Below are 17,775 nucleotides of genomic sequence, written 5' to 3'. Positions count from 1 at the left end.
AAGAAGACATTAAATGCACATGTTTACTCTTCCATGAAGTAAAAAGGAAAGAAATTCCCAGCCTCCCCTCCCCAGCTTAAGAAACATACCCAAGTTTAAAGAGCTAGAAGAGAGCAGAAGAGGCCCAAACACTGAAGCTTTCTCCCTGGGCCCCCTTGTGTGCTGCTGCAGGGAATGTGGGCTGCAAAGGCCAGTGGATGATGGCCCTGACCTGGGGAGGAAGTAGATCACAGCATGGAATGACCACAGGAGAGGTCATTGCCCCGGTGGAGGGGCTGAGTCAGAGACCTACACTGAGGGGTAAGGACCTGTCTTTCACACAGCTTGCACACAGTCAAATAGATGGATGAACATAGGGACAGACCATGAAGGGTAAGAGGGGCAACTGGCTGGCTGGCAACCAGCTGGATGAGCAGACAGACAAGGAAGATACAGGTGAACGGGGGCAAAAGGAAGCACAGGGAACAGTGGGCAGATGGCTGCCAAATGTTTGTTCTCTCCCCTCCTCGGGTTCATGTGTTGAAATCTAATCACCAAGGTAATAGTGTCAGGAGGTGATTAGGTAGGAAGGAAGCACCCCTGGGGTGGCATCATCACTCTCCTTAAAGAGGCACATGCCCTTCCACCCTGGGAGGACAACAGCTACAAGGTGTCATCTACAAATCAGTTCCCTGACACCGAGTCTGTGGGTGCCTTGACCTTGGACCGTGTGGGGAAGGCTAGGCTCGTGTTGGGGTTTGGGTGCTCTGATTATTTCCCTTGCCGCTGCGATAAAAATACCGAGCAAAGCAACTTGAAGGATGAAGAATTTATTCTGTCTCTTCCTGTAGAGAATACAGTCCACGGTAGCAAGGAAGGCACAGGGCTGAGAAGCTCAGCAGGGAAGGAGTCTGGGTTCTGCTTCCTCACAGCTCAGAGGTCTGGGGAAGCTCCTGCAGGGGGAGCCTTGAGCTAGAACCTCACTTCACCCCAGCAACTCACTCCCTCCACCCAGGCCCCCCTGCTGGAGTGCCTCTAACCTTTCAGCATTGTGACTGTAATGTTTTCATTACCAAGTTCAAGAACTGCCTGATAGTTACTTTCTTAAATCCCTAGTGTTTTAAGTCTCGGGTTTTGTGTTGGGCTACATACATAAAAAGAATGCATCCCAGGGAGTTCAGATTGGACACGCCCATCAGATCTAAAGGTTCCACGGCTCCCCTAAAAAGGACCAGCATCCGGGGACCAAGGGCTCAAACACATGAGCCTGTGGAGGGACAATGCACATTCAAACCCCTTAAGGTGAGGGGAAGTGCAGCAAAGGTTGGCAATTGGCGGTGGAATGCAGTACAGAGTTGGACATGGGAGTCAGCAAGTGGGTAGATGGGTGGGGAGGCATCAAATGACTGACAGATGAGTAGATGGCCGTATGGGTAGTCAGGCAAATGAGTTGACGGGCATGGTGACCTTGTGTGTATGGGTGGTGGGGCCAGAGACTGAGCATGGTGAAGGATGGACCAGATCTGTCTCCGATCAGATAAACGATGAGAGGATGCTGGGAGTGACTTTGATCAAGTGGCTGGCTGGATGGCAGTCAGAGGACAAGCGGTCATTCTTGCCCTGGGTCCCGGCCACTTACCGGGCTACCGTGCCCCAGCTGGGACCGCAGGCGCCGGTTTTGCTGGGCGAGCTCCTCCACCTGGCTGTGCAGGCCGATCTCCGACAGCGTGAGCCCGTACACGCAGCAGCGCAGTTCCTCCAGCTGCTCCCGCAGCTGCCGCTCGGTGGCGCTGTGCTCCCGCAGCCTGCGCGCCGCCTCTGCCCGCTCCCGCTCCGCGCGCTCCGCCCTGGCCCGCCACGCGTTCAGCTCTGCGGCCTCGGGGACGCCCGGGGGACCGGCCTGAAGCTGCGGCCCGGAGCTACTCGCACTAGACAGCGGGTCGGGGGCCTGCAGCTGTGCCAGCAGAAGTCCTGCAGCGCGGCCTAGGCGCTGCACATCGCGCTCCATCCCCTGCACCTGCGCCCTCAGCACTCGCTCCTGCTCCCGCACCAGGCCCAGCTGCTGGCGCTGCACCCGCCCGCAACGCTCCAGGGTGGCCGCCTGCCGTGCCAGCGCCTCGTCCTTGCGCCGCAGCCGTTCCTGCAGACGCCGCTGCCGTCGGGCCGCGCTCTCGGCCTCCCGAACCTAGGAGTTGGCGGTGATGGGAACGTCAGGGAGGCCCAGGCGCGAGCCTTGCGAGCCTTGATTTCTCTCCCTAACATTTATGAATGGAAGGTATTTCGCTTAAAAATGTTACATCGGGACCCAAGCTGGCTCAGAGGGTTAAAGACACTTGCCACCAAGCATGAGGACCCTAGGGGACCCGCGTGCGGTGGAAGGAGAAAACCAGTCCCACCAGGTAGACTCTAACCTCCGTGTGCACACGAATGCACACGCACTAAACAAATAAACAAACAATTTCTTAAAAGCTATGCTGATTGCCGAGTTTGCTGACACTACAGCCAAGAGTCCCCTTCACTTCACCCTAGTCAGAGCCCAGCCTATCTCCTCGAGTTCCCTAAGTCTGTGGAAGAGTGTGCGGTGGATTGAAAGGGCAGGGCACCCTGCAGAGGGTCTCTAGAATTGCTCAGTCTGGACAGTCCACACCGATTTCCAGACTCCACAGAACTTTCTGGAACTTCCCGTTTCAGGGATGTGAGCTGAGCAGGGGCCAGGACGCCACAGCGGCTGTTCACAACTGTAGCTAGTCCCCTACCCACCACCCACCCCACAGAAATAGAGCTGTCATTCATCTGCCCCAGCATATACTCAGAAGCTGCCTATATACCGAGACAGCTAAAACTCTTGCAGCCAGCTCTGGCGCACGACATGAGAGCTCTGTGTCTGACTCAAGGGTGTTTCTCTGTCCCTTTGGCCGTCTGCCTGAGCAGGAACATTTCTCCATATCCTGACACCCAACTTCTCCCTACCACATACAGTGAGCTGAACTGGGGTGCAATACCACCCTGAAATCTGTAGTCCTCTGTGTTCGCAATCTGTCCAAACACTGCCTCTGTGGTTAGCTTTCTTTCACCAGCTACCTGCTACCCTCTGCTACCAGAGAGCCAGCACGGGAAAGGGGCAGAGAGAAAGCAGACTGGAAGTAGAACAGCTCAGGCTGGCTTGTGGAGTATTTACTGGCGGGGTGTGAAGAGGGAATAAAAACAAGGGTTGAGTTTTCTGGATGGAAAGTCTTCTCGGCTTTATACTGATGTAAACTGTACTGGGTGCCTGTACGGTTCTGGAAGCCTGGGGAATCCATGGCACGTGTTACTGGGCCTTTGGCACCTCTTAGGATGAGCAAAGCTCACAGCAGAAATGAGGCCTCTTTGCTTCCTGGGAATCTGACCAGAGCAAAGCTGCCATCTGAGACAGATCAGACACAAAAGATGCCAGAAGCCTGTTCACACATCCCTGCAATACTGTCTCCTACATTCCAAAATCTCCACCAAAAAATAAAAAATAAAAAACATAAAGACTAGAGGTTAAAGATGGAGGCTGGAATGCAACTGGACCACCTGGGCCCTGACCAAACCACTGGATCTGTAAATGGACTTCTTGACAGGTTTGTCTGAGTGCATTTGTGTTGCTCGAGACAGCAATGACAGCGGGAAGCATGTGAGAAGGGCTTGTACACCTGGGCTCCCTCAACACCTCTTTTCCCACAATTAGCTTAAGTGTCACCCTTACCCTTCATCTTCCATCATGCTATAAGCATCTCCTACTGCAGGACCGTCCCTGACTCCCCTGGGGAATCCCAGGTAGACAGAGATCAAGGCCCAAAAAAACAAACAAACAAACAAGCAAACCCTTACAGTGTCTCCTCGGAGAAGCCACATGCCCCAATTCAGAGCCACATTCAGTACCTGGCTCTGAAGACTCCCTAGGGTTGAGAGGGTAAGGGCATGTGAGCCGAGGAACCAGTTTAACCTGACTTTGTCTCCAAAAGCCAGAGGAAAGGTGAGAGTGCCACCTGGCCCTAGTACCCAAGGATTGAAGAGAGATAAGCTGGACTCCTTCCCTTCCCACACTACACGTTTGTTTGTGTCAGCGAACACCATGGCTGCCCACTGTCAAAGACACACAGAGACATCACATACGTCACACACACACACACACACACACACACACACACACAAAGACATACACAAAGATACAGCTGAACAAGATCTGAGAAACAACACTCCCTTCAGTGCAGGCTCCGCCTATTCATATTGAGTTCGCCTCTCACGAATGGGCTGCACCCTGCCATCGCAAAACCCTAAGCTGTGCTTTAAAGAACAATTCCCTGAAGCCCAGAAGCTGCATGCCGAGGCATCACTGGGTACCTATTGCAGAGGTTCAGGTCCATCTGCTAATTCTTCTTCAATACAGCCTGCATCATCTGCCCTCCTGGAAGGTTTCTTATGATGGGTGACGGCAGACACACCTAACGTTATTAGGCGCCAGCTTCTCTGAGCGTTCTACATGTATCTACTCGTTTAACTCATACGACCAGCTGAAGGGTGACACCATATTATTCCCATTTTACATACGAGGAAACTGAGACCCAGTGAGGTTGTGTCACTTGTCTAATGTCACACAGTCAATTAGGTGTAGGACTACGGTTTGCCTCCATAACATGCCCCTTAACTACTCACTTCTTGGTGGAGCTGTCTGTCATGCTCTGCCTCCCCACCCCCAAAGCTTTAGCTGTCTTCCTTGGGCCTCCTAGTGCCAGCTCTAACTGCTAGGAAGCCATCCCTGCAATGGTCCCTTTGGAGTTGCTGCTGTACCTCCCAGCCTTGCCCTCCCTGCGCGCACCTCTTTTTCTGGCCCCCCACGGCATTTGCTCTGCCTCATTCTCACTTCAAGTAGCTTTCCCAGCAAGGCCTGGGAAGGTCTGTCCCCAGTCCCCTGAAGTGTTGGGCCTGATAAGGCCTGCTGCATCTACCTGAGCCTGGCTCGAGTTTGGAGACCTGTCTTTAGCTTCTGATTTAAGAGGTACCACTTCCGGGCAAAAGTGATTCAGCATATCCGCCTTAAAATCAACCCTGCCTGGTAACTGTTACGTGGAGTTTTGTCGCTGGCCCACCTCTTTTTGCACTACCTAACCTTGTCCTCTATGTCATCTTACCTCACTTCCTTAACCCTGACCCCTGACCCAAATCTATAAAAAGGACCATTTTATTCAATAAACCGAGTTCCTGCTTCGACAGATCTCCCAGTTTGGTGGTGTTTTATTCCCTGGGGCATCCGGGGAGGTCCGGGCCATCGACACCCATCATCCCGCTCAGCCACGGAGGGCATCCAGCTGGACTGGCCACCCTCCTCTCAGCTCCTCCTGCCAGATATCGACTCGGCACTAAAGTATCTTTTCCCCATCACATCCACAAGTACCCAAGTCCTTCCTCCACCCAAGACCAGGTTCTTATCTTCCCTTTGTCCCCACCTCCATGCAGCAATCTGAAGACAGAGACCCGCATTGGCCACCTCCTGTCCTCAGGGACCCAGGCATGAGAAAGGTACCAACACTCATACTTCCCCAGGAGGCCTGAAAAGGCAGGCAGGGAGAAGCTGAGGCCCGGGGTGACCACATGACCAAGTGCTAGGAAGTGGAAGGGACACGAACCCAGCTGACCAGTTCCCCCTGCAGTGCCTGCAGCTGCTCCTGGGCGTGGAGTGAGGCGCTTCTTTCCTGGGCCACACAGGCGCTCAATTGTTCCACCTTCAAGAGAAGCCTCCTCTCCGACAGCTCCAGCTCCTGGACCCTGTGGGACCAGAAGCAAGAGACACTCACTCAGGGCGGGAAGAGCAGACTGAGTGTAAACACCACCACCACCGCTGGCCCACCATCTGCCCAGAGGCCGGTCTAAGGGTTTCATTGTAAAACACTCATGTTTCACCAGCTCTTGCTCTCATTCTGTAGCCCAGGCTACCCTCAAACTCATGGTCATTCTCCTCCCACCTCCCCAGTGCTTGGATGACGGAGTGAGCTACCATCCCAGCCATATCTATGTTGTTAAAGTCTATGCTCTACCTCAAATCTGTACTTGCAGGGCTGGGAAGATGGCTCAGTGAATACGAACACTTGTTCAGTGAGCATGAGGACCACAGTTCAAATCCCCAGCTCACGTATAAAAGCCATGTCTATAACTCCAACTTGGGAGCTCACTGGTCATCCTGCCTAGTCAAAATGTGAGCTACCAGGTAATAAGGTAAAGAGTAATGAAGACACGCTCATGTCCCACGTGGGCCTCTCCAAGGATGAAGATGGACATTCATACTACAGATGTGAGTATACACATAACAATGTCACTTGCCGTAGAATTCAATCTTAAGTCTTTCTCAGCCCTATATGAAGACCAAGAGAAACTTAATGGAGTCTGAACAGCCAAGACTTTTTTTTTTTTCACTATCAGAACACTGCTCACAAGTTATGCAGCCTCTGGGTAATATATTTTACACATGAGGAAAAAAAAAAAACTGAGTAGCTGTTCCAAACACGACTAAGAGTTTCCTCTCCTTGAGGAGGTCCCTCTAACCCTAGTGAGTAAGTCCTCTGGAGCTAATCATTCAGGAGGTGGGATTGGCATCTTCTCACTGTTTTTGAGATGTACTGAGAGTAGAAAAGAAAAAAATAAGTCATTACGTTTATTTGCCAGGGGAGGAGGGGGGGGGTCCACCTGTGCCCTGAGCTCTGGTGACAGTCTGCTTCTGACCCAAGAAAGAAAAGATCAGCTCACTGCAGTAGCCAAGCTATGGTTCCAGACACACCCAGATCCTGCTCTCTGCAGGAAGAATGTCACCCTTCGTGTGCACAGAGGGTACAGGGCAGGTGAGCTGGTGAGAGGAGATGGCTCCTGGACCACCATGTGGTCTCTAGCTAGTCAGAAGAGGCCTGGTGGAGCTGACCGAAGGAAAGAAAGCTGCAGCACCGCTAAGGCATCATGCTTGCTGCAGCTCTGACATGGGCTGGGAGCCGGGGAGGGTGGACCAGGGATGGAGCAGCTAGGAGTCAGAGTCCCAAAGTTGTCTGGAGTGGGTGTGACCCTGTTGACAACTTGAACTAAGCCTGAATCCTAATTTCCAGCCTCCAGAGCTGTTAATCCACCGAGCCTGGGTTCCTGTTGTTTGGGGTTTGTTTGTTTAACAGACATTGTGCGAGTGCAAATGCGTGCATGTGTGGAGGCCAGCGGTGGACATGGGGTGTCTTCCTCAACCACCCCCCACTTTGTACTTACCTGACACAGAGCCTCTTACTGAGCCTGAAACTCACTGGTTGTGTAGGCTGGCCGGTGAGCTCCGCTGATCCCTTATCTCTGGCTCCCTGCACTGCCGTCACAGGTGTGTACCGCCCCTGGCTTTTTTGGGGTGTGGAGGGTGTAAAACTCAGGTTCTAGTATTTGTACAAGAGGCACTTTACAGACGGAGCCATCTCCTTAGGCTGTTTGTAAGCTACCAAGTTTCATGGATGTATGCTTATAATCCCAGAACTCTGGAGGGAAAGGCAAAGGGATCAAGAGTTCAAAGCCACCAGTGTCTACACAGCGAGTCTGCAACCAGCATGGGCTATGCAAGGTCTTGTCTCCAATCCCACCACCACTGTTCCCAAGGAGAGCTGCCGAGTTTGTGCCATTTGTCACAGCAGCCACAAGAAACCCATACACTCAGGATCATGAAGTGGTCAAGGAACTTTTTTTCTGACTAAATTAATCACATGAGGCTTGTGAAGATGATGCCACAGACAGCGCTGTGAACCCAGGAGGCTCTTCCATGAACACGTGGGCCCACAGTGGCCATGGGCTAGACTGCCAGGCACCTGGAATCAAGTCCCACTGCCCTAAGGGGTGCACAGGGACAGTTACACAGCAGGCCTTGGCGTCGCCTTCATAAAACAGAATCCTCACCAAGCAGCCCCTGCTGAGCGGGCAGGGCTGACGCGGAGCAAAAGTGTGACAAGCGCCCAGCGTGACTCTGCTCCATTTAGGTCAGGAATGACTGTGAAGGGAGGTCTGGTGAGATGGTAACGGGCGTTTTTCTTCTTTCCACTGTCTAACAATTTGGCCATGTTATTTTTATATTTTATCCATTCCTTTTAATAGGTAATTGATTTAATTAGTTAATTAATTAGCTAATTAACTAATTGACTCTTTTTTTTTAAAGCTGGCCCATGACTCAAAGCAATCCTCTTGGCTCAGGCTCCTAACTGCTGGGATTCTAAGCATGAGCCTCCATGGCCAGCTCTGTATCCTTTCCATATTAAAAAACAAAAACAAAAAAAAAAAAAAAACTTTGCATGTTAACATCTTTAATTTAAAATTCTTAATTTTATTTTTTTAATTTTGTGGAGACCAGGTGACAATTCCTCAGATGTCATTCCTCAGGCACCATTTACCTGGTTCTCTAATTATTTATTTTGTTGGGGGTTGGCAGCACCATGTGTGGAGGTCAGGTAACAAATCTGCAGAAGGTGGTTCTGTCCTTCCACCATAAGGGTCCCAGGAATTGAACTCATATCATCAGGCTTAACCACTAGGTCCTTAATTCACTAAGCCATCTCACTGACCCTGCCACACTAACCCTGGGGCTGCAGCAAGTCCACTCACTGTTTTCTAGTGGACCAGACACACTGGGAAGTCAGCTGGGCATCTGCATTCCCAGTGGGCTGACCCTACTTCTGCTCTTCCTGCCCCTGACTCTACAGTTTATGCTTTTAGCCTCAGTTCCCCCATCTGGAGAAGGGGGTAATAACGTTCTATACCTCTCAGGCCTCAAGAGAGTCAAAGTAGGACCAGAATGGAGGCCAGAGTGGTCCTTTCCTCCTCCAGCCCCACCACAGATCCTATCTCCCCATCCACTGGCCCTTTCCTGCAAGATGAGCACCACATCTTCAAAGACAACCGTGGATATGGCTTCACCCTGGGCTCTGGCTGCAGAGGTGCCTCCTGCCTCATCATAGGTCTGAATCAATGAACAGATTCACAACACAGTCTGAAACCCACTGTGAGCCAAAATGAACCTGTGCTCCTTTCATTAATTACTTGAGTATCTCGTCAAAGTGACAGAAAAAATAACTAACACACAGGGCCTCAAGAAACTCCCAGGGACCCCACCACCCCTCTTCCTGGCTACCATGAGGGGAACAGCATTCCTCTACCACACCCAACCTCCAGGGTGTCCCCAGCTTGTCACAGGCCTGTAGGAATACAGCCAGCTGACCATGGAAACCGCCAAGACGTTGGGCCAACATAAGTCCCTCCTCATGAGAGGAAAAGAGGGAGAAAAGGAGGCAGGAGGGAGGGAAGGAGGGAGAGAAGGATGAGAAGTAAATCATTGGGAGGCTATGGTGTGACCCAGCAGCACAGTGTTGCTCTAGGCTATGTAAGACCTTGAGTTTCATCCCCAGCACCACTGAAGGAAGGGAAGACAGGAAAAGGAGGAGAGGAGAGTGGAAGAAAGAAAAATGAGGGAGAGGATGAGAGCAAAGGGAGGGGAGGTGCCATTAGGAAAAAGCCAAAGAGGACGGGGTTTCGGAAAAGCCCTAGATTCAGATGCCCTTCCTGAGTCTGTGTTGACTCCACCAGGCAGCAAAACCCACACCAGAGGCTCAGCAGAGAGAAACAACTGTGGGGTACCCTAAATCAAGATGATGGAGAATTCGGTAGACCAGATAGATGACAGGGAGCTGGCTCAGCAACTCTGGGGCTACTTCTGGTCCTGGAGCTAGGAGACTACCCAAGGGGAACATATGACTAGGGTTTAGACCAAGCCATGCAGCAGGAGTTGGGCCCACAGAGAAGAGAGGCACATATTCATCTGGGCCCAGCCCCAACAGAATGGAGGTGAGGGAAAGATTGCGGGCTTCTCTCTTTCTCCCTCCCTGCCAGTGCTTCCCATTGACCACACCAGTGGACGGTGATCAAGCACAGAGCAGGAGAAGTGAGGGCAAATGACCACCTGAGGCTGGTTCTGCACCTCTGGTGAAGTCAGGATTCAGAGAACCACGGTATCGAAGGAGTTCATCACCACCCCCTTCTCCTCCAACAAGGGCGCTCACAGGGTTACACCCACCTGTTCCTCAGCCCTGACTCTGATATCACATGTTTGTCCACAGCTGCCAACAGCTTTCGCTCGGAGGATTCTAGCTGCTCCCTGAGCAGCCCTGTGTCCAAGTCCAGGCTGCTGGCTGCTTCTGGAAGGCATCCCTGCTCCTTGTCGCTCTCCTCCACATCTCGGAACACCCAGCACGTGTCAATCTTCACATCCACGTTTATCACATCGGAGCCGTCGCTGCTGGGAGCTCTGATGACGTAGCTGAAGCTTTTCTCAGTCTGTCCCTGGGCTGTCGGCTCCATCCCAGAAACATTTCACTGGCCCAGACTTTAAAAAAATGGAATGAGTCTACAACGTGGACTATCTGGAGACTCTGAGGTGGCTACTGTGCCTTTGGATTGTCCCGGAAAATGTCCTTTGAGGAGAACAAGGACAGGTGGATTATTCATGAGTGGGTAGCTTGGGTTTCAACCACACAAACGTCATGCAATACGGACGAGCATCTCATTTTACAAGCTGGCGTGCTAGAACACACCAAAGCAAGAGTGGGGCTCAGACTAGTCACCTGGAAGTAAATGCTTAGCAATACACACAAAGAGGAGTGGAAAAGGTTTCCAGGGAGTACCATCAGACACAAGTTCTCCAAAGCAAACAAAAAAGCGCATTCCCAACCCAAATGAGTGAGGTTCCATGCCGCTATCTAAGCATAATACATACTTACCAAGGACCTAGAATCGCCAGGCAAAGAGGAGAGATTATTGCCATACCAAGAGGTCTCTCACACCTACCTAGTCCAATTGTCCTGGCGACCCTATGAGGCCAGCATCTTCATGGCCATTTTAGAGATCGAGAGACCTCTGAAGGTGGAAGAGCTTGTCCAAATCCTACAGATGGGAAGGAACAGCCAGGTCTGACTCTACATTTTAGAATTCATGTTCTAGCCCAGGTAAAATCAAGTGTGGAATGAAAATGGTCTCTGGGCAGCAGAAAACAAGTCCTCAGGATCCAGAAGATGAGAAAAGCAAGAATGGCAGGGTTCAGCAGGCAGATGTAGGCAGAGATCCCTGGAGCAGGGGCAAGCCTCAGGCCAAAGCCAATAGGATAGGAGAGGCTGGCCACATGGTACACAGAAGGGGCCACACTCGCACAGGTACTCAGGGGTCTCTGGCATCTCACAGTGAGCACAGAGCATTCATGGCCATTCATAGCCAAGGAGGTAGCTGGTCCAAGGTGACATCAGAGGGTTTACAGGGGGAGAAAGGTAAAAGGACAGAAGTATGAAAACAAGAGGCTTTGCTTCCTCAGAAAATAATGGGAGGAGTTTCCACTCCGGTTTCTTAGTGTTTTCCTCAGAGCACTCGGACATGGACATGTTCATTTCTGAAGGAGTGCTCCTTGGGACCTGAAGGAAATCTTATCTCTCCCTCCCCTCCTCCCTCTGCACAAGGCTGTGCATTCAATCCCTCACCATTTGCCAGCCCTTCTCATACAATTGCCTCTTGCCATAAAGATAGATATTTATTGTAACCCTTTGTTTAACACCACTTAATGAAGCCAGGAAGTTACCTAGCTTACCAGTGGGTAAGCTTGGAGTGAGCTATCCTTGGGAAGGAGCAGCCATGGTCTTAGGGCCCAGTGGGATTTGGCTGGAAATCTTGTGTTCCCCGCCCCTAGCATCCTGTCTGTGCCCCTCTGGGTTGGCATGCTCTGCAACGATGCAGTTGGTGAACTCATTTCTACCTTAGCAGAGAGGCCTTCTGAGTTCCTAAGAGTGGATGCCTGGGGGGTGCGGGCAGGAGCATGGGTGGGGCTTGAAGAGCTGCAGCAGATTTGGGGCAGGCAGAGTTGGCCATGTGAAACACTGGCCTTAAAGAGACAGGAAGATGAACTCAGGTCATGGGTGCTGGGCCTGACTCTGTGAGTTTGAATACTGTCTCAGGTATGAATCTGGACAAATAAGTGAGGGTCTCACAAAAGGATCTCCAGATACCGTCTAGAGTTTAGACATCTGCATCCAGTGAAGGAATACATGAGTGGACTCACCCAGCCTGCTCAGAGATCCCAGCACATCTTCAGGCTAAGTATTGGCTGGATGTGACCTAGTAACCCTTCCTAGTGCATGCCCCCAGTTGCCTGGGCTGTGACCAGCCTTGTTACTTAGCTGATGCAGGGTACCTTGAGAATGCTAGAGGACCATGGTCCCTGCCCAGCCAGGATAGGAAACAACTGAGAGGGTCTCAGACTGGGTAGACTCCATGTAGAGCTGAGCCAAGACACAGGCCCAACCTTCTGCACAGAAGGGTGAGGGTGGGCCAGCATCTTGCAAAATGACACCACCCACAGGAAACAGTTCATTCCCTCACCCTGGGGAGGATTCCCCAAGCACCTGGCATGTGAGTCCCAGAAACACTGGCCACAAGATGCAGCCTGCTGTGGGAAGATGGCTGTCGGCTGAAGGCATCAGAGACCAAGGGACAGGTTTCCAAGAGACAGCCCTCCTAGCCCACAACAGGCACAAGCACAGCAGCTGCCTCTTGTTGGTGAATCACCAAGACTTAGGAGGAAAAGAGGGTACAGCTGGGAAGACTGAAAAGAAAAACGAATGCTGGGTAAAAGCCTGGGCCTGTGGTACCCAGTTTCCCTTGAGGAACAGGCCTCGAGAGAGTGGCTATACGAATAGGGACCAATGCCTTAGGAGATATGACTGAGAGATGGCCACAGAAATGACACAGGCCATGATTGTAGCATGATTGTGGGGAGGGTGAGGGGAGGATTTAGCCCGGGAGACCCAGCTCCTATCAGAGTAGGGCTCTGGATACGTGTGCCGGGGTCTGCAGAAACCCCTAAGAGTTTTTGGTTTTTTGTTTTGTTTTGCTTTGTTGTACAATTTGGTAGATTAAAAAGACATTAAAGTGCCTAGTTTGGGTTTTCCTGCTCTATGATGGGAGTCCCTTAACAAGCTGAGATTAAGCATGAGAAATTAAAAAAAAAAAAAAAACATAAAACATTTGTATGGTATTGGGAGTGCTTGGTGGGGGACGGGTCCTAGTGGTAAGCTGGCTAGGGAATCCAAAGGAAACAGGGGCCATATAACCCTGACCTTTGGGAAGAAAGACAAGAGGGAAGCAGGCTACAATTCTTCAGGGGAACATGGCCTTGGTTAAAGACCTCAAGCATGCCAGAGGACCATAGACCCTGTTCAGCCAGGATAGGAAGCAACTGGGAGGGTCTCAGGCTGGATAGACTCCATGTAGAGCTGAGCCAGGACACAGGCCTGTTTTTCTGCACACAAGGGTGTGGGTGAGACTCATCACTGTGCTCAGCAGGGGCACTTGGGTGAAAACCTCCCTGAGACCTGCTAGAGATGCAAAGTGAAGGCGACCTTGTAGGACACAGATCTTACAGCCTTAAGGGCACCCCCTACTTTTAAAGCTGAACTCCTCCAGTCTTCAGCTCATCTGGCCACCTGGCCCCAGCTCTGCCCATGCCTCCCTGCTTAGCCCCCAAGGGCTGCATGAATGGCAGAAGAGCCTTGATTCTTCAGCTTCCCTTTCCTGCTCAAGACTTCATGCTTAGGGGTCTGGTACAGAAGTGGAATCTTGTGTTTGAAGACTCCACAGGGTGAGATACAGACCTCATCCTCCTTGTGGGTCTGAGAGAAGGGCCAAGGGAAAACCACTGTCTTCCTGTCTACAGAATAATGTAGGCTTGGCCCTGGAGGTTGAGTCTGTAGCTCTGCCACCCTGGAAACCACACAGGTGTTAATCAGTGGCGAAAGCCCTGAGTTGTGCCTCCCTGGACCCAGGACATCTGTGATGCCACTGAAGCTCTGGGGTTCCCTGAGCACCAGCTCTTAGCTGGGCTTATTCCTAGTGGGGACTCCTGTAGCAACACCTAAGATAGTGACAAGGAATTCTGGGTCCTGGTAGGGACTGGGGCAGCTTGCACACCTGCCTGCATGAGGAGCATTCTCTCAGGCTTGAGTGGCTTCCTGGGGGTTGAAGGGGATGGACACTGGCCCATCTTGCTGTCGTCACAGAAGCTCCTCCATGAGGCATGGCCTGGGATCTGACAGTCGTGTTCCTCAGAGTCACAAGAACATGGCTTTGTCTGCAGCAGGGTCATGGCCGAGCTGGTATGCCCAGACAGGTCTGACTGCAGAGTTAAGGCTACTGTTGCATTAGGGTGTTGAGTGAAAAAGCCAAGAAGACAGGGAGGCTTTCCTCTCCCTCTCAGTAGGTAGGGACAGGAGGTATAAGGACCACACTGTAGTACAGCCAGAAGGAATTCTAGACAGATGGTTGCAGGGACAGAGTCGTGGGCTTCTCCATGACTCTCTGGGATATCTCAGGATGTCTGCAGAAGTCAGTTGAACAGCATCCCCCTGCATCTCCTACCAGACAAAGCAGGCACGCTTTCCATTTTTCTGACTGGTCCCCACACTTCTGCTATCAAAGACTCGGATAACTGTTGTCAAAGATAGGTTCCTTGGAATTTAATTAAGCTAGTGGGTATTGGTAAGTCACAGAGGCTGAGCTTGTGTGTCATAGGTGTTAGGGGATTCAGATTTCAGCAGAGAATCAACACTTCTGAGCCATCTGGTGTGTATGCTTCAAGCTTGAGGCTTCACATCTTCTGAAACGACCTCCTGTCTGGAAAGCCCGTAGCACTGTCCTCGCTTCTGTCTTTGGATCTGGCTTCCATACACTGTCAGGATCCTGCATCATAGTTCCCTCAATGGACTGGATCTGAACTCCAGTCTTTTCTGCTTGCTTACAGAAAATCATGGTGCCACCCAATTGGTCCAATAACTACACAGCAAGAGGCTTCATCCGGCCTGATGCCACTACGTCGCGTATCTCAGCTCATCACAAGCTCCTCCACAGATTCAATAGCCTGTCCTTTTTTTTCACTCTGTAAATCTGATGGCTAAGATTCTCCCCACCCCAAGTTTGGGAGAGTGTAGCCACACGGGCAGATACCTTTTGGAGGTGACCCACTGTACCTGCCCTAGATTGACAGGAGCACACCAAAGTTACTTCTTGAGGAATTTCCTCTGGAAGACAACTTCTAGCATCTAGCTCTCAGTAAAATTAGGGTGCACCACCCCTCTTCTACCCCCTGTGCTCTGGGGAGGCTCCAACACCTGAGGAGATGACTCTGCTCTCTACCCATGATCCTGGGCAGTGAAGGCTCTGTGGTAAAAGGGTTCCCCAGCCTCAGACCTCAGAACTCGGAGCCTCTGGCTACTGCTCTACCAGCCCGAGTTTCTTTTTAGGATGCCCCTATAAATTACAACAGACACCTTGGGTCTGCCCTCTCAATCTTCACTCTCCCCTGGTCTGAGGCTCGGCCATGCTCTGGGACTTATTCAGGGTCACACCTATGTGTGAAGGGACCTTCAGCTCTCCTCAGAAATCTACACTCTACAGGGTCCCCACATTGGCAATTCTAACTCTCCTTTGCTGGCTGCCAGCTGCAAGTCCAGCTGTGCATGGAGTCAGAGGTTTTGTTGGTTGCTCTGGCAGACAGACTCCAGAAGAACACACCCAGTCCATGGAGATTTATGTACACAGGGCAGAGGAAATGTCTGTATCCATCTAGGCACACAGAGTGCCCACGGGGAGGCACACAGCATGGGGACAGGGTTTGTGCCTGTCCCCCAAGGCAGCAGCTCTCCTGCCCTGGGTTTCTGCTAATTGCACTTAATTTCCTGCCATCCAGATCCATCTTAGCCTTTGGCTCTTGAAGATGTCACAGTGGGGACACTGGGGAGGCTTGCCATTGTCCTGCAGAGTTCCACAGTAGAGGCTGGCCAGGTCCCCAGGCCTCCCCTTTAAGTGACTGTCAAGTGTGCATAAGTTCTGTGTTCCGGACTTTGAATAGCTTGTTGCACTGTTGAATTTTGGTTTGAGTGAGGATGGGGTGCCACAGGGACTCAGGTGATTCCAAAAGCTCTTTGTCTAGCCTATAAGATTAAGAAATAATTTGAAGTGAAACAAAAATCAAGGGTGAAGAAAATTTTGGGGGGAGGCTGGCATATCTACAAGCTCCCGCCATCCTGACTTCTCTTGATAGCTGCCCAGAGAACTTCCTCCACAACCCAGACAAAGGGAGCAAGATTTAGATAGCTCCAACCCCAGGGCTCCAACAACAGGGTGTGGTGTGATCTGTCTCCCAGACCTCAGGGCAGTCCGTCCCTTCTTCTCTCTACTTACAAAAACCAGCCATGTGCCTGGCCACATCCCAGACGCTGGGGGATAAAAGGTACCCAACTTAAGCCCTTGTGGACAAGTGTAAGAGCCAAGGACACTGGGTGGACCATCTAGGGATCTATGGGCCTCAGGAGTCCTCAGCCAAGGTTGGATTCAGGGTCAAGACTCCAAAATTCAGAGGTCCTGGCAGATAGCAGCCCTAGGATGGACACTCAGCACTGGAAGAGTGTGGAAAGGCTGAGGTCCCAAAACAGAAACTCAGGCTAAGAGCTAGATGCTTGGGCACAAGGGGCCCACAGCCAGGAAGGACAAGATTCTGGGATGCATTCATTCTGTGGGTCTCTGAATATGGTTGGGCATCATAACTGGGCATTCAGGTTGAGATACAGAGGTAAGGAGCTGGGTACCACTGGTTCCTGGACCCTGTACAGTCACATCAGGGATCTGACCTCATGAGCTACTTGCCTGTCAGCCTGCCGCTCCTTGACCCTAGAAGGTGCCTTGCTTTGGCTCTGACAGGAGATGTGCACATGGCAACAGAGCAGGAGCTAAGCCAGGCTGGAGAAAGCTTTGCAAATGGGACGTAAACCCGGTGGATGAAATGCCACAGGGCTTCTCTTTCTCAGTAATGCCGGCACGTGCCTCTACAGCAGGACCCCCAGGGACAAGGCCCACACAGCCCCCAGGAAGCTGAAGTGGGAGAATCCAGTATCCTTCTGGGCACCACATCCCCCACGGAGCATCACAGCCAGAGTGGAGTCAACCTCCCCTCTCAATCACCTTTGCATCTGCCAATGGAAAGGAAAGGATACACACCCGAGTTCTCGGCGCATGGGAGTCGTCAAGGCCACAGAATGAATGCTAGTGAGAAAAACAAAAAAAGGAACAAAAACTATAACATAAGACCAAAAGAAAACGAGGAAAATAAAAGAAAAGGAAAAAAAAGAAAAGAAAAGAAAAAAAAAAAAAAGATGTGAGAGATGTGGTATGGAATTCAGTGACAGTATCTTACAAGAACTATGACGCTAGGGGGCAGCAGAGAAAGGGGTGGAGGGCAGCCGTGGGCGGGTACTGGTTGCTCCTGCCTTAAATGCTCACTGGGTTATCTGTACACATCTATCAGGTGTCCCACCAACCCAGGCAGCCAGGTGAGATCTAAGCTGTGTGCAGAGACTTTGAGGGATAAAGGTAAGGCTTCACAGGGCGACACAAGGGAAGGGCCTGTCCAAGCTCGTGGCTGTGCTTCACCAGTATATATTAAGGTAGGCAACAAAAAGGGAGGCAGCCAGGCCAACCTGCGGACAGGTGATCCTTCCCTGCGCTGTCCCTTGTAAGAGACTTTTTAATATTTAAAACATTGTGTGCCTTTTACCAGTCAACTTTAGAAAAACACTGCTGGGAAAATAATAGAAAGAAAGAAAGAAAGAAAGAAAGAAAGAAAGAAAGAAAGAAAGAAAGAAAGGAAGGAAGGAAGGAAGGAAGGAAGGAAGGAAGGAAGGAAGGAAG

At 51.3% G+C, this 17,775-nt stretch overlaps 2 protein-coding genes across 3 annotated transcripts in view; both read right to left on the bottom strand.

Moving 5' to 3' along the window:
- Positions 1-14,487, bottom strand: part of CUNH4orf50 (chromosome unknown C4orf50 homolog) — an 86,790-nt gene extending 72,303 nt beyond the window's left edge. The window contains exons 1-5 of one of the 2 annotated variants that reach the window (XM_055623739.1): positions 14,005-14,487; positions 10,843-10,938; positions 10,073-10,469; positions 5,631-5,769; positions 1,619-2,164 (exon numbers count right to left, since the gene is read on the bottom strand). In XM_055623739.1, coding sequence (XP_055479714.1) covers positions 1,619-2,164; positions 5,631-5,769; positions 10,073-10,356 — 969 coding nt within the window. In that variant the 5' untranslated portion in view covers positions 10,357-10,469; positions 10,843-10,938; positions 14,005-14,487. The remainder of the gene's footprint in view (positions 1-1,618; positions 2,165-5,630; positions 5,770-10,072; positions 10,470-10,842; positions 10,939-14,004) is intronic. The other variant, XM_055623740.1, reaches the window with a different exon arrangement.
- Positions 14,488-15,927: 1,440 nt separating this feature from the next.
- The window catches only part of Jakmip1 (janus kinase and microtubule interacting protein 1), a 111,527-nt gene continuing 109,679 nt past the window's right edge, over positions 15,928-17,775 (bottom strand). The window contains exons 21-22 of the mRNA XM_055623741.1: positions 17,086-17,130; positions 15,928-16,022 (exon numbers count right to left, since the gene is read on the bottom strand). Of these exons, the coding sequence (XP_055479716.1) occupies positions 15,993-16,022; positions 17,086-17,130 (75 nt within the window). The 3' untranslated portion in view covers positions 15,928-15,992. The remainder of the gene's footprint in view (positions 16,023-17,085; positions 17,131-17,775) is intronic.

This window comes from Psammomys obesus, unplaced genomic scaffold (genome assembly GCF_907164565.1).
Source record: "Psammomys obesus unplaced genomic scaffold, mPsaObe1.curated_primary_1811, whole genome shotgun sequence".
In the NCBI taxonomy this organism is placed as follows: Eukaryota; Metazoa; Chordata; class Mammalia; order Rodentia; family Muridae; genus Psammomys; species Psammomys obesus.
The sequence above is the reverse complement of the archived record's forward strand: the minus strand, read 5'-3'. Positions and strand labels throughout refer to the sequence as shown.